This window comes from Danio rerio, chromosome 7 (genome assembly GCF_052040795.2).
Source record: "Danio rerio strain M-AB ecotype USA chromosome 7, GRCz13ab, whole genome shotgun sequence".
In the NCBI taxonomy this organism is placed as follows: Eukaryota; Metazoa; Chordata; class Actinopteri; order Cypriniformes; family Danionidae; genus Danio; species Danio rerio.
The window spans coordinates 51410021-51427045 of NC_141027.1; the positions used below are offsets into that span (position 1 = coordinate 51410021).

At 37.1% G+C, this 17025-nt stretch overlaps 1 protein-coding gene and 1 long non-coding RNA gene across 3 annotated transcripts in view; one reads left to right on the forward strand and one right to left on the reverse strand.

Moving 5' to 3' along the window:
• The window catches only part of adamtsl5 (ADAMTS like 5), a 37798-nt gene extending 22897 nt beyond the window's left edge, over positions 1-14901 (reverse strand). The window contains exons 1-5 of the mRNA XM_087261839.1: positions 14833-14901; positions 13926-14477; positions 11526-11598; positions 3487-3638; positions 1701-1761 (exon numbers count right to left, since the gene is read on the reverse strand). Coding sequence (XP_087117965.1) covers positions 1701-1761; positions 3487-3638; positions 11526-11598; positions 13926-13945 — 306 coding nt within the window. The 5' untranslated portion in view covers positions 13946-14477; positions 14833-14901. The remainder of the gene's footprint in view (positions 1-1700; positions 1762-3486; positions 3639-11525; positions 11599-13925; positions 14478-14832) is intronic.
• Positions 6073-10316, forward strand: LOC147843187 (uncharacterized). 2 transcript variants are annotated; one of them, XR_015496241.1, is made up of 3 exons: positions 6073-6120; positions 6239-6336; positions 7114-10316. It is a non-coding gene; the product is annotated as an uncharacterized LOC147843187 (long non-coding RNA). The 2 variants fall into 2 exon arrangements; XR_015496242.1 differs by lacking the exon at positions 6073-6120 and having other exon boundaries at positions 6127-6336.
• Positions 14902-17025: the final 2124 nt, after the last annotated feature.

Sequence of the window (17025 nt, forward strand, 5' to 3'; positions counted from 1 at the left end):
AAGTGTGTGAATGGGAGACTTTATGTGTGTTTTCCAGCACTGAGGGTTGTACTCTCATTGCTGGGTTGCATATGGAAGGGCATCCGCTGAGTAAAACTTATGCCAGAGAAATTGGCAGTTCATTTTGCTGTGGTGACCCCTGATAAAGCATAGCATAAAGGAAAGTGAGTGAGGTCTAAATTTAATCCCTAAGTAGCCACAAGACACTCATATTAATGCATGTTAATAGTGGGCCAAAATGGTAATGCGTCCCAGCTGACTATTTAAATTCAGGTCACTGAAATGTATGTTAATTCCAGGTGGTAACACAGACTCAGAGTCATAAAAACAGCCCTGGGGGATTCAGGATAAACACAAAACATGCATCTTTGTGCTGACACATAACCCTATTTAAAACTGGAATAAACATCTGTCCTAAGCAATGGGAACACACATGCTAAGAGTAAACAAAGTTCAAAATCAGATCGTTCCAAAGCCAGTTTTTTTTTATGAGGCTGAACGGTTTTCTTTGCTTAACCGTTCCATCTCATGCCAATCTGGATTAGACAGCATGGATACGGTTTCATTTTCTAGAGCTGATAATGGAGCACTCTGGACATCTAATTCAAATGTGTCAGTCGTTGCCTTAGTAATGGAAGTGTAATGTCAACAGCGATATGGATGTTGATCAGATATTACTGTTTTTGGGATGCTTTCTGATATTTCATAGAATATCATTAATAAATAGCACAGAATTGCATAGCAGGCTACAGACAGCAATAGAGTGGTTACATCACATGCAGATACGTAATACCAGTCCAGTATGGTTTTCTAACCATGCCTCGAATTCTGACCAGAGTACATTTTGTAATCTTGTCACACTGTACCAGCCTCATGTGGAAATACAACCAGAGCCATATCTGACTGCTCTTAGAACTGTTTGGCATGATCGTAGAAAAGTGGTTATATTCAGGAAGACATATAACTACACGTCCTAGACTTTTAGGAGCCTTGCTCAGTGGGGGCCCGTGTCAGCGTGTTAATAAAAATTCCCAAATGACCCCTTAAGATGATTTAGAGCAGTTTCACTGTCAACAAACAACAGTGAGTTAAAATTACAAATTATAGAATTAATTTTAAAAAAGTGCAAATACATTAAACAATTTAGACTGTTAAACAATAACAGCCTAATACAAAAATATTGAAAAATCAAATCTCATTACACTTATATATACCCATATACACAGATATATCGTCACCTTGGAATTATAAGGTTCTATCTAACATTTTTGTCAAAATTGATATATTGACATATTCTTATTAATTGACATCTTATTTACATTATGGGAAGTTTTTTTTATAGGTTTTTTACATTTTAAGACTTTTTATTATTTTTTTTAAATGTTACACACGTAATGTTTGCCATGTAATGCAAAAACTTTGAAGCTCAATGTCTTAAAATCATTCAGAACACAGATAGAACCTTATAATTCCAAGGAAACGATATATTTGATATCTAGTGGTTTCGCATCATGCATGCTCTGCATATAGGGAAGATTAGCTCTGTACATTGTTGTAACTTAAATGACTCAAAAGGCAACTTTAATTAACTTTAATTTAACTCTATCCCTAAGTGATGGTTATCTGATCACACATAAGGGTGTGAATTAAATGTACTTCAAGGGATACATCATGTTCAAGTTGTAAAGAATTTACTGCACCTTTGAGTTACAAATCTTATACTGCCGGGTGTCACCAGGGCACGGCCCTCCAACCAGATTTCTAAAGAGAAAAACAAAGATGTCAGATGCAACAAATTAGTAGATTTGCAAATTAAAAATAATCTCATGAGCATGATTCAGGTAAACACCAATTTTAGACCACTCAGACTGTGCTCTTGCGATATTCGCTGTCACGGTGCAAGAATTAAATCTTCAAAGCAAGTAGGGCACTAGGGCAGTTCCCTTAAATGTACTCAAAATCCATCTCTTTGAATACTATTTTAAATCATCCACAGATTCACTTTCACACTAATTTACATTAAGATTATGAATTACATAAATCTAATGAATGATACAGCATTTTATCATATTAATATAAAACATCCAGTAGTTTGCATCTCTGGATTTTACTTGTTAAATATCCCTGTGTTAAAACAGTTTCATCATTTAATGCTTTGTTCTTCAAATTTCACTCGCTCTCTTTCAGTGTTAAACTGATGATGGTATTTGTGCTAGAATTTGCAATTGTGATCTGTAAAGTCCGCCTACACTTATTTGATTTGGAAAATTACAAGAGCTCATTTTGACATTAATGAGTGTAGTTGAAGACAATATTATCTAGCTGCAGATCCACAGGCTCATCCGTTTCAGAACACACTAGAGTCAGACCACTAGATTCAAACCTAGGGTAGATGTCAATTAAACAAAATAGTTTGAACAAGCATAAAATAAATATTTTATCATAACCAACAGTCAACACAAATCTGAGCAAGTTAATGAAATAGTTCATTAAAATAGTTTCTTAATCTTCCATCAAAATCTGACCATTCACTTCCACGTTTGTAGTGGTGGTCCTTCTCTGTTGACGTCAGTTTGATGGCATCAGCCACAATATTCTTAACCACACCACTGTTACTGTTAGTTTGCTATGAGGGAATAATGTGAAAAAAAGAAAGACCCACCCCCGACTCAACATTTAGCTTCAGTTGGAAGTACATCATCATACTGAAATAAAAGTTTTAGCAACTTCCAGTTAACATAGGCTTTAAAGTTCTACAGTGAACCTTTCTGGGGTAAATAAAGCAAAAGATGGCCAACAAAAATTATTTCCTGAGTATTCCTTTAGTTTACTTAATACTGATTTAGTTTGAATTATGGTAAGAGATTAATCTGAAAAATACACACACTCAAAAAGTGTATATTTTTTTCTTGTTCAAACTACTTAATTAAAATGAGCTAAAACAACACAATTCTTGAGATTTCATTGGGATAACTTAATTTTTTTTATGTTCAATCCACATAAATTTGTTGAAGGTGTCATGTTAACTTAATCGATTTGTGTTGGGACAACATGAAGGAATTGCATGGAACCCTGCATTTTTTACAGTGCATATTCTGTACAGCATGACACTGATGCAAAACCAGACTTCAATCACTCCAATAGAAAACACGGTCTGAATTGTTCGATCTTTATATCACAGTTTAGGAAATAGGTTTAGCATTTATTATTTCAGGGCATGAATGGATTTGATTGGATCAGAGTGTTGTAATTATATACTGAGATCAAAATTGTTGATGCATATAAATAAGTGAGGGAGTGTAAGATTTCGACTAAGGTGTTTTAGACATTGCTGTCTTAACCCAAGAGCCGAATTTTATCTTTCACTTCAAAACTAAAACAATATATTTCCCTACATTTTTCCCTATAGTTTTATATAGCATAACTACCATTGCTACTCTCTGCCAACAGAGAAGACATCTGATGGAGCAGTAGTCTGTACTTTACCTGGTCATGCAGGTGCGTGTACGGACAGAGGCTCCTCCCCCACAGGAGCGCGAACACACGGACCAGCCGCCCCATGAGGCCCACTCATTCATGAAATGCATTTGGCTTCGCATTTGCAGCCCTTCACCTCCCAGCTCTACTCGTCTGGATGACTGCAAATATATACACAATAAAGAGCATGAAAGGTTGCAGAACAACAACAAACAGACAGACCTGGCAGATGTGATCACCTCATTTGTGCTGAAGTGTTTTAACACCAAAATATATTATGAAATGTAATTGTTTAGAGATAGTTTATTTAATATACAGTGGAGATCAAAATTGCAAGACAGATTATAAACTTCACTGGTAATTACTAGTCTCTCAGAGGACATCACTTGTCTCTCTGGATATCAATAAACTTGCTTTAATTATGAAAGAACTTCAGAACCATTCTCTGTCCACACAACATGCTCGTCAAAAAAAGTTAGTCTTGCCTTTTGATTCTTTCTGCTGATGAGAGGTTGGGACACCGTAGAACTTTCAGTCTAAATTCTCATAAATGTTGACACACTAGCCTGAGTTTCCACTGTCGCACCTAAATGGAGCAAGTGCTTGACTGGTCCAGTTGAGTTTCCACAGTAACTTAAAGGGCTTACAGCTCGACGGTGCTTTCTACCTTGGGCCAAAGTGGGCTAGCTGGGTTTTTGGGGCAGGTTGAAAGTAATATCAGAGTTTTGACAGGTAAGAGTAGGGTAAAGAGGGTCTGCTAGTTTTACAATCATGCGCGAACAGACACTACACTCACTAAAACAGAAAGAACAGGTAATACTGGTACAGTGCTCAAGCTCTGGGGCTGTTGGCCTGGTTGGCCTGATGAAAGCCTTGGCTCACACTGGCCTGACCATGGAAAAGTGGCTAATGTATGTCAAGACAGATCCTTAACTAATTATTTAACTGATCTTTTTAAAAGCTGTGACCTTTTAGTAGTTGCATAGCAAGTGCTGAACCAATTTTCTATTGACATTCTCCAAATTATCTTGTCCTTTTGTGCAATTTTCTCTTGTGGATGACCAGCTTTTTTTACGAACTGAGTTAGTCACATACAATATCAATGTCAAATTACAATATTTTATTAATCACAGATTTGAAAGGGCCAGTTTATCTTACTATGGCTGAAAAGGTCTTTATTTCCCTTTGTCCTTCATCTGGACAACCTGCTGTCAGAGGTTTTTAGTCACTTTAAAACGTCTCACCGTCTTGCAAATTCAGAGAAAACTGGAAAGTAGGGCTGCCAATTAACCCCCTAAAGTCAAATGCTATTTTGGGATTTCCGCCTGGATTTTGCCTACCTAAATTTAAAAGCTTCCCAAATCCACATGCAGAGGTGTACATGCTAAAATTTGGTATCATTTCAAAGAAAACCCTTTGAATTTTCATAAAACACTATTGAAAGTGTTTAAAATAACTGAATATGTCATCTGTGTTATAATAAACACCTAATAAAAGAGGCGCTTTTTCATTATTATTTTTTTTAATGAACTCAAGATTTGAAAGTGTACCTTTTAGGCTCTGTGTGGTCTAGGTTGTTGTTATTAATTTTGGTGGTTCCTGCACATGTCTGTAATCATAGGAAAAAAGAAAAATGTCTCTACCATAATCTATGCAAAAGTTAAATGAGAGGTGCTATATAAGCCACAGGCTTATTTTCATATTTTATTATTATTTTGTTTGATCAAACATAATTCACTGTGTTTGGACCACGTCAGACATATAAAAGGATTACTTCTGCACATCACCTCAAAAACAGAGGAGAATGGCCCTGAAGCACACAGCATAAGGTAAGGATGACAGCTGTCTGTGCTATCTGGGGCTGCTTATTGATCATAAATGTATTGTTTTCACTTCTGTGCCATGAAAACACCACGATTCATTTAACAACTGTTTGATATGTGAATATAATTCAGTAAAAAGAATGCTAGAACAGTATGAGCACCGCCAATAGCTTTCATTTGAGCTATAACTTCTACATATGTCATATATGAACCACATGAAAATGAATCAATGATAAATACCCAGCTCGGGTATCCAAAATACTGTGTATTTAAGTGTAAATAACTTTTGTACAGTAGGATAAAAACCAAAGTGATGAATATGTGCATTAAATATAGCTTCTACACTTTCAAACGAAACCACTTAAGGGGGTCTGGTGCAAAGCTAGCCCTTTAAATCTTAAAGCGAAAGTCAATGATGTCACGGACCCGGTACCGGGTCTACGGAGTTTGAGAGTTAAATAGGGTTTACCAAATAATTTAGGAAAGAACCACCAGGTACTAGATTAACACTAATAACAGTGAGGTAAAGGAAAATGTTATTTAATTTTGATCAGTGTTCTTTTTCAAATCTGTAATTCATATTTTTGTACTAGTCCTATACAGTATATAATTCAGAAAATATGCTAATAACTGCTCTTTTACTCTTGCTTGGAAACCTTAAGATAATTTTGATAAGCTCTGTATGTCAAGCAAGAGTATCCTGTGTCTGTAGAGTAAATGATTACGCACTAGTGCTGTGCGCGGCCACCAAAACACTTCCTGCTCATCGGTCATGCTAGACTGCACTTGACATTTGTGGAAGTGTTTGAGTGTTCCCCAGGTGCTCGACTAAGGACGCCACATCAGCTCTATTACACACAGCCTCCATTACACAAGCGGTATTCCTATCAGACCACCGCTAATCGTCCTCAAGGATAACATTACTCTGTCATTCTTAGATCCGCTGCTGGCTTCGAGCCGAGACAAACAGGCAGTAACAGCCCGTGAAGAGTAAGGAGCTTCCACAAGTTGCCTGAGGCCTAACCGTCCCCTAAAGGTGTGTTTCCTTGTAAATGTAATGTCTGTGCGGAGAGTGTGTTTTTCGGCTTCTATCATGTTAAACAACCTCCTGCACAGCAGCTGTTTGTCTTCCTATAATAATATCACGTAGATCTAATTTGAGCAGCTCTGCGAGTCATATGAGGCGTGTAAACACGTCGCAACAAAATCAAATGATTTTGGCATACAAACAGAGCACTGAAGCTGCATTCCAAAGTTTGATGCCTAAAGGGATGTTTTACTGGCTTACTTATGACTGACTTTTGGTGCAGAGCTTGCTCCTGCTTAACCCTATCAAATGAAAGATTAAAAATCGATGAAGATTTTGCTCATTTTTGACTGATTTGGTAAGGTTCTGCTATGGAATGTGGCCAGAATCTTCTTACCATATCATAAAGATCTGGTAATGAGTAAGGACGTCAAGCTGTGAAGGTTAAAACAACAGATAACTGCACTCACACAGACACAATACTGCTTTATGACCGACGTCTATCGTCTTCAAAACCTGCATGACCTGGAACTGCCCTCATTACCCTAGCAAAGGCCCAAATTAGTGTTGATGACAGTCTGTCATAGGGCTGTGGGCAAGGCGGATTAATGAAACGACCTTTCACCTTCAGAACACCAGCTTTCCCCCAAAGGCATGATTTTCAAATAGGCATGTTAAAATTTTAGTTTTTCTTGGAATGGGATTATGTTTGGAGATCAAATTTATAATTATGAAATGAGCTAGTTGGCTTCCCAGTGGTAGGTAATGTTTGTGTTGCTTTCCCAGAGATGGTGAAAGTCATTCCAGTGGAATGAAGATGACTATCACTGGTGGACAAGACCTAGCTTGGAACTCTGAGTCTGGAAAGGGAAATTTGAAAATGACTGGGTGAGGTCTATTAGGTAACAAAGGCAGAGAACTTCACTTTAAATTTGACTTTAACATTTACTTTAAAATGTCAGTATATTTGTTTTTAAACATGATTAAGAAATCTGAATCCTGAAATCCTGTCTTTCAACTGAAACAACGGTTATTCAAAATGTTCAAATGAATTCATATGAATTCACATGGAATTATGAAGTAACCAAATTACAATGAGGCAATTTAGAACACATCAAAGTGGCTCTGTGGAAACTTTAAAGTGCTTGTTTGATTTTGTACCATATCTTTTAAGGTCTCTGCACCAAAACTGAATTTACATTATTATTATTTTTTATGGGTAAAGAACTCTCTTAAAAAGGCATACAGGTTTGGAATGTCACAAGCTTGAGTAATTGTTGGCAGAAAAGTTTTAGATTTTTATGAGAAGGGGGTGGGTTTGGTATTTGGTCCAATGAAGACCAAAAATGCCCATCCAGCTAAGGACATAGGAACAGATAAAAATACATGAAAGTCATTTAGATGCTGACTTTATAAAATAGCAAAACATGCAATGATGCTTGCAAAAAAGCTTACTTCCATGTGTGAAAAAAGAGCCTTTTAAGCATTTTATTGAAATACACATATATCTGGAACACAAGCAGTGTTTCATTTCAGAGGCTGCATCCTCTGAATGATGCAGACTTCAAAGGTGAGTCCTTCGAAGTCCACACAGGTTGAACCGAGCGTTTTGAAATGAGAAAATCTAGCCTAGAGGACAGATCTCGTCACCAGGCAACCCTAACAGCTGCTGTTAATAAGCGCTGATCAAATTTGTAATGACTTATTTTTCAAAGGGATTTTAAGACTTATTTTAAACGATCTGAAGACAAACAAGGTTTACAGAAGCTGAAAATATCTTTCCATTAATCCATAACTGTGCACATAAAACTGTAAACTGTCTATAAAATCACTCTTTAGTAAGACATGCCATACTCTCTTTGTTTTTTTTAACATGTGTTTAGGTAAAATAAACTTAATTTATACATTTAAACCGGAGGTTTTTATTTAAAAATGTCCTGCTGTTTTCAGTGCGCAATGAATCTTGGGACGTTCGAGGTGGCGAAGGATCCACTGGTTGTGTCCTTCATTACCTGGCTGACAAAGGACACATTTTGAGACTGCAGTTGAAGGAGCCTTATCATTTTTTTTAAATAGGACAGCCTTCATCGCGCTGCAATGACGCAGCACACTTTGAATGCATCCTTCGGAGGATGCAGCCTCTGAATGAGACACAACGAAAAGACGCTGAAAGAAATGAGACACAACGACAGTATACGTAAATCACCTGCATGACCTACAGATTCTGAAGTGCGAATCCAATGGACACTTTACAATCCCATAATATGACGGGAGAAAATCCATGAATGGAAGTGAACTCATATTATGTGACTTTTACATGGTCAATGAATTCCATTTACACTACTCATATTCATATTATATACAGTAGAACAGAGATGCCCAAAGTAGGTCCCGTGGGCCAAAGTTGGTCCATTGTAACCTTTTATTTGGCCCACCATCATTGAGAAGACAGTGAGAAAAACGGAGAGGATCAGGGTGAATGCCTTTAAAAGAGATCGTCATTTCTAACTTGACGTAACCTATTTTGTTCATTTTATTGCTGAGCTACAAAAAAAAGCTAGCAGAAACTAAATGTTTTAATTAAAAGTTGTAAATGAATCTGACTTTTAAAAATGTAAACTATGTCACTCGACAGGTAGAGAACTATGCAGAAGACTTCGGTGAGCAAATCAAGGCAAAAACTAGTGTAACTCCATTCTGTTGTAAATGAGATTGTTTTTATATTTACTGTAATAGGTTCATTATTAAATGTTAAAGAATGATGCTTTATTAGTTCATACAATGCAATGTTTTCTAGTTATTTTTAAATATTGCAGATATTGCACCTATGGGAGACATTATTAGAAGACATGGGATCAGCTTTCACTGCTATGCAGATGATACTCAATTATATATTTCCACTAAACCTGACGAGACGTCTGAACTTTCTAAACTAACTGAGTGTATCAAAGACATCAAAGACTGGATGACCAACAATTTTCTTCTCTTAAACTCAGACAAAACAGAATTATTACTTATTGGGCCTAAATCTTGCACACAGCAGATCTCGCAACTCAATTTACAATTAGAGGGATACAAAGTTAGCTTTAGCTCTACTATAAAAGATCTGGGTGTCATATTAGACAGCAATCTAACTTTTAAAAACCATATATCCCATGTCACAAAAACTGCCTTCTTTCATCTGAGAAATATCGCTAAATTACGAAATATGCTATCCATCTCAGATGCAGAAAAGCTAGTCCATGCTTTTATGACTTCGAGACTGGATTACTGTAATGCTCTATTTGCTGGCTGCCCAGCATCCTCTATTAACAAACTTCAATTAGTGCAAAATGCAGCAGCCAGAGTTCTGACCAGGTCTAGAAAATATGATCATATAACCCCAATTTTATCCTCCTTACACTGGCTGCCTGTTAAATTTCGTATTGAATTTAAAATATTACTTCTCACCTATAAAGCTCTAAATAATCTAGCTCCTGTTTATCTAACCAACCTTCTGTCTCGCTACGAACCAACTCGCTCCTTAAGATCTCAAAATTCAGGGCTTCTGGTAGTACCTAGAATAGCAAAATCAAGTAAAGGAGGTCGAGCCTTCTCTTTCATGGCTCCTACACTCTGGAATAGCCTTCCTGGTAATGTCCGAGGCTCAGACACACTCTCCCAGTTCAAAACTAGATTAAAGACCTATCTGTTTAGTAAAGCATACACTCAGTGCATCACCTAGCAGGTTCCACACTGGCTTCTACATCTTGCTTATATACACTATGAACAGCAGCTACGCTAATTATTCTCTTTATTCTCTATTTTCACCTGGGGATACTCATCCCGAGGTCCTCAGATTAGGCGGAGTCACTGATTGGATCCAAGACCAGCGACGTGATGATCCCAAGGATTCCATATCCGGGACCAGGCCATATCCTGAGCTGCTGCTGCGCTGATGGTCGTGGGGAGTGGAGAACATGAGTCTGATTCCAGCGACGCTCCAGGGACAGACGAGTCTTCATTGAGGCCATCTTCCAGCATAAACCACGGCGAATGAAGTTCTGCACAAGACTTTGGCCAGCGGAGAAATTAAAATGGTCGTGCCCAACTGAGTCTGGTTCTCTCAAGGTTTTTTTTCTTCACTCCCATCAGGTGAAGTTTTTTTTCCCTCTCCGCTGTCGCCACTGCCTCGCATGGTTCAGGATTGGTAGAGCTACGCATCGTTGAATTTGCTCTTCAGTGTTTGAACTCTCAGTAATGATTAAATCACACTGAACAGAGCTAAACTGAACTGAACTGAACTTAAACACTAAAACCTGAACCACACTGTTCCAATTACTATGACCATTTATGTGAAGCTGCTTTGACACAATCTACATTGTAAAAGCGCTATACAAATAAAGCTGAATTGAATATTATTAAATAAATTAGGAAATTACCCATGACATCTATATTTACCTTAGTCCACTAGCCTCAATCGAGGTTGGTTTTTGGCTCTTCATAAGAAAAAGTTTGTGCACCCCTGATATAAAATGTTCAGTTTTAGTTTTTAGCGCCTACTCAGACAGTATGCAGTTTTGGACGGACCGAGAGGCTCTTAATCAGCTTCACCAGTTGTTTTCCCTCCAGAAGCCAGCTTTGATGTCCTTGATATGACGTCATTTGATAGATTTTACTTAAAAATGTAAGGCAACAGTATAATGATTGAATGATAATGATGGGACATAAAATGCACAGAATCACAGGAATGACACAAAAATATGAATGATCAACAAAATTATAACTTGATTCGATGAATTTAAAGGTATATCTTGTGGCTGTCAAGTGACAACATCATTGCTCGAAAAACTCTCCATGTATTATGACCATAAAGCATTAGAGAGACAAGTTGAGGCAAAAGCTATGTTCTTATAACTGTATTTCTGCATTGTGTGTAAACAGCCATATCAAAACACTAAGATGGCATCCCAGAATCCCCCCTAGGTGAACCAGACTGGATTGCGCTGATTAAGCTATGCTCTTGGCAATCATCTAGAAAGATAACACTCTAGTTAAAGTGAGCAAAACCCTGGCAGAGAGTCTCGCCAGTCTGAACATACCCAACTGACTGTTCAAGCTTGTCCTTAAAAATTCAGGTTAACAGCCTGTTTAACATTAAAATGACGGTTGCAAGCAAACTATAAAACAAAGAATAGCAGGACAGGGACTGATCTTACCGGCGGAGATGACAAGCAACCTGGAGACAGCAGCAGTGTTACGAGGGCAAGAGCCTGGCACAGAGACAGTTTCCTAGAGACAGAGAAAATAAATCATGTAAGTCAATCAGCAGGTCCACTTAAAAACCACACCATTTGACTTTAAAATGGAGGCCAGGCTCCAGGACTCAGTGTGTGCTGTTGCTCAACATCAAAGACTCTTGATTAATGACAACAAATAGTGACAGTGTGTCCTATACATTGAGAAGTCAGCGCCACTGAGAAAACATGTTTACATGCATTTTTCGAGTGTGAGTCTGACTCCCATCAGTGAGGTCAGAATACTGAGAGACCACACAGCGATTGACTCATCAGTGGAGCAGTTACTCACAATCTTTTTTACGGCACGACTGTCTTCTCTGCATCACTGAGATGACTGAATTTACAATTGTAAAAGTTTACGAGGAAGAAACGGTTGTAAACATCCCACAATACTCATTTCTTCATTGTAGATTTGTGTGCAAACATTGTTCCTCTTTCGAATCTGCAGTGGACCCTATTTCAACAGCAACCTAGAGTGGACAATCGTCAGTTATAAACAACACACTGCTGTAAACTGCTTAGGAGGAGGAACATGATGAAATACATCAATCTTTGATTACATTTCCAAAGAAACACATGCCTCAGGCATTACGAAGAAACTCCTTAAGCCTACACCATGAATAAAAAGTAAAATGCATCATGATTATTCATTCATTTTCCTTTTGCTTAGTCTCTTAATTCATCAGGGGTTGCCACAGCGGAATGAACCACCAACTTATCCAGCATATGTTTTGCACAGTGGATGCCCTTCCAGCTGCAACGCAGTTCTGGGAATCACCCATACACACTGATTCACATTCACACTCATACACTACGGACAATTTAGTTTTTTCAATTCACCTATAGCGTATGTTTTTTGACTGTGGGGGACACCAGAGCACCCAGAGAAAACCCACGCCAACATGGGGAGAACATGCAAACTCCATACAGTAATGCCAACTGACCCAGCCAGGACTCAAACCAGCAACCTTCTTGCCATGAGGCAACAGTGCTAACCACTGAGCCCCCGTGTCACCCTCATCATGATTATATAAATTTAAATTCACATCCTGGACTCTATTTCAGCATATTAGGGCTTAGTTTATTGACAAGGTCAAGGGTCAGAAGGTCTATTTAAAAGCCAGTAATTATGTTCAATTAAATGTTCTTGATTGCTTTAATAGCCTGAAGGCAAGAACATAAACCTGAGTCTCCAATGATCTTGTGATAGAAAATAAACTAACATTGCTTTTAATCTTACAATGCAATGGCCTTTTTCATAGTTAAAACCATATGAAGCCACATGAAAGAAATGTTGAATGGGTCCCTGCAACCATTAGATTTCTGCAGACAAACCACAAAGTGCTAAATCTGAACTCAAATGGAGTCTTAAATCTGTTTATGGGTCACGCCGAAGCACCTCAAGTTTATGTGAACCATAAACTGTTCTGCTCTTAAAGATTAGATTAAACAGCTGTTTCCGGGATGAAGGATTGATGTAGCCCTTTTAATTCAAGAGAAATGTTACTCCCAAAACATCCTAACCAGATTAACAGCATGGCATTTGTTTGGACTTTAGTTGCAAACATAAATTCATCCCTAGTGCTACAAAGTGAAAAAAATAATTAGTTCATTTTCTTTTTAGTCCCTTTATTAATCAGGAGTCGCTACAGTGGAATGAACCGTCAATTTATCCAGAATATGCTTTACGCAGTGGATGCCCTTCCAGCCACAACCACAACCCTGGGAAACACCCATAAACTCTTGCATTCACACACATACACAACAGCCAATTTAGTTTTATTCAATACAAAGTAAAAAATGCTGTATTTTAATAAATAAAAGATGAAAAAACTGGTCAAAAGAAATATTATAGTGATTTGACTAAACTTATAACAGTCAGAAATAAACATTTGTTAGCTAAATATGTGACTAATCTAAAGCAAAAATCTTAATTACATTAATTTTCTTAAAATGTCTAATAGTCTTAATGAACTGTCTGTATTTAAACAATTAGTAATTGTGTCTGTTTCAGGTTGTTTTATTTGTTCACGCAAAAAGCTTTTTTTTTTTGCTTGATACTACTTATTTAAAATAAGCCGAATCAACACAATTCTTGAGATTTCATTGGGACAACTTAATTTCTTTATGTTTAAACCACATGCATTTGTTAAAAGTGTTAAGTTAACTTAATCGATTTGTGCTGGGACAACTTGAATTGTGTGGAACCCTGCATTTTTACAGTGTTCTCTTCCATCTTCCCATCTTCCCTTCAGCAAAACCATAAAATCACCAAGGTGTTTCCACACACAGACAAGGACAAGTTTAAGATCCACATACCTGTAGTTTGACTTCTGCATTGTAGGTCTTCGTCACGGCTCTCAAAATATCTTAAAAACCGAATCTGGAGTCATTTGATAAAGAAAAGACCACAAAACGTGTGATCCCGACGATTTTTATCATCAAAAAAGTCGGGAAACCAGATAACATCCATTCTTCACATGTGCTTTTCTCTGCTGGCCACTTCAAGACAAAGTTTTCTCTCAAGTATAACCCAAACAGGATGAGATATGAATCCTACATAATCCCGAATAAAAAGATTAGCTGAACGAAAATGTGGGCTTCTTCACAGTCTCAGTTTATTTTCGTTATTTAGGGCTCTCCTGGTTTATTAAGCAATCCTCTGAATCCCTTTCAGTTTCACATCAGTGTCCAGCGTCCGGTCTCTCAAGCGTCCGGTCTTGTCATGAGCTTTCAGATCGTCGGTCTTCAGGTGCGTTTCTGTGAACTTTATCCGAGTTTTATTCACACCGTTTTCCTTGAGCAAAACATAACGGCGCTGTGGTCAGGAGATTTGATCTTACATTCACATCTTCAGTAGCCGAATGTCATCTGAGAAAAGATATAATATTGCATTTGTCCTGATTTGATCTTTAGCTCACATTATGCGTTATTACTCTCAAAGGGTAGCTTATTTATAAACTAAACAATTACAAGCCATCTATAATACAATATAGTAAAAGACAGTTATCGACTGTAATGCAGCATGCAGTTTATAATAAACATTTAGGTTTGTAGAGCTTAATTAGCCTCTAATTAAACTGTAAGTATGACATAATTTTATATGGATAATTAGAAAAATAAAAATATATGAAACATGTTTTAGTCTACTACGCCAACAATAGCATCCCCTGTCAGAATAACTAACGCAACATAAATACATCCTTCGTAGTAAAGAGTGCTTTACCCTTGCAGTTGTCTCTTCTGTGAAGTCTCAGCGTGTGTAAATGAACCGAGCCTCAGTTTGTATGTCTATGAATGAGAGCGCAGCAGCAGTATTGCGTGCCGCCGCCGCGTTCACCTGAAGCTCAGCCCAGTGTGTGCCTACATTCCGATGGAGGACTAGTAAACACGCCCCTCTTAAGCGGAATGTTGCCCAATTCAGATTCTAAATGCTCCTTCAACTTGAAGTTCGTGCATGTACCAAATTGTATTGTGAGCCTTAAGTTACAGAAAGTTGAAATAAGTTGAAGCATGCGCTTCTATGCCGTCAGAGAATGAATTAGAAAATGACATCCAGAGGGATTAACTTTTAGATGAATTTTTTCAAAGGTAATTTTCTAGCTCAATCTGTTCTGACTCGTTGTGAGAACGTCAAATTGTCTTTTGGCACTGTACTATGAATTGAACTAAAAAAGAAAATAAATAAAAGACAATAAGTCTGTCTATGCATGACATTACTAAAGTGAAAAAACAAGAATACCTATTTATTCACTTTGTTATAACAACACTGCTTTATTAACCTACGCAAATTTCATTTTAGTTTGAGCACTGATGTTGTATCAGTTGTATATGTTGAATAGGCTATTTTTAAAAGCAACTATCCTACAAAATAAAATAAAAAATGCCTGCCATGATGCAGTATGGAAAATTTCACCAATCATAAAGGCCCAGAAAAGTGTGCCATAACATATGTTTAACTCCACCCGCACTCACTTAAAACAGCACAATAGCAGGTGATGATGTAATCAAAATATATAGACACAATATTTAAATAAATAGTGTCAATTAAATTGAACTGAATAAGTTCATATTATCTTGTCATATTCTGGTATGATAATATCATTTACATTGCTTCATGGGATTGTAGTTTTTCCCTATTTTCCTTGCAAAAATTTAAACAAATTCTCATCATTTACTCAAGTGGCTGTAAACCTTTATGAGATTGTTTTGTATGTTGAACAAAAAGAAAACAGTTATAAACAGCAGCAATTTAAACATACTGGATAATGGAAAACCATGGCTGCTGCTTTGTAATATTCTTAAAAATATTTTTTGTGTGGGCAGCACTGTGGCACAGCAAGAAGGTTGCTGGTTCAAGGCTGGGCCATTTGGCATTTCTGTAAGGAGTTTGCATGTTCTCCCTGTGTTCGCTTGGGTTTCCTCCGGGGGCTCCGGTTTCTGCCACAGTCTAAAGACATGCACTCAAATGAATTAATTGAGAGTATATGGGTGTTTTCCAGTACTGGGTCGTGGCTGGAAGGACATCCACTGCAGAAAACATATGCTGGAATAGTTGGTGGTTCATTGCACTGTGGTTACCCCTGATAAATAAGAGACTAAGCTGAAAGAAAATGAATGAATTAATTAATGAACATTTTCTGTGTTCAACAGAAGAAAAAAAACTCACACAGGTTTGAAAAAAGTGGAGGGTGATTAAATGATGACAGAATTTAACTTTTTGGATGCACTATCCCTTTAAATCCATTACGGTTCACCCAAAAATGAAACATTCCTCAAAATAGGTGTTCAAAAGGAGAACACAACTCAAACAAGTTTGTGACAAGTGAGGGAGGAGAGTAAATGGTCACAGGATGTAAATTTGTGGGTGAATTATTATAATTATTTTACACTTTTTGCTGGGATTTTATACACTACTTGAAATCAAAGTTTGTAATGTTGTGATTTACCCTTTAAAGTGGTTGATTTAATCATATTAAAATCAGTGTTGATAGAAAAATGTGTAAAGAGCTCATAAGTTCCAGTCATCAGATCATTCCTGAGAAACATGAATAGATTTATCATTTTCATATAACGTAACTTTATGAGTACCCATGAGGACATTTGATCTATCAGCAGGTTTAACACACAACATATAAGATACATTCACAAAAGAAAAAGGAAAAAAAAATACTGCTATATAAAAATCGCGTTGCTTATAAATCTGTCCTGTTTTTTAATACCAGAGGCAAACAGAATCTTAGCCCTGATGACAATAATTTAAATACAGACCTGAGAGGATGTCTTAAATAAGCCAGGATTCTTCTTGTCTTTCTCATCATTCTTTTTTTTAAATCTGTTCAAGCCTTGACATTGGAGTACCCAACAGTTTACTAGCTTTACTATATTCTATTACTTAATTACTATATTCCTTAAACAC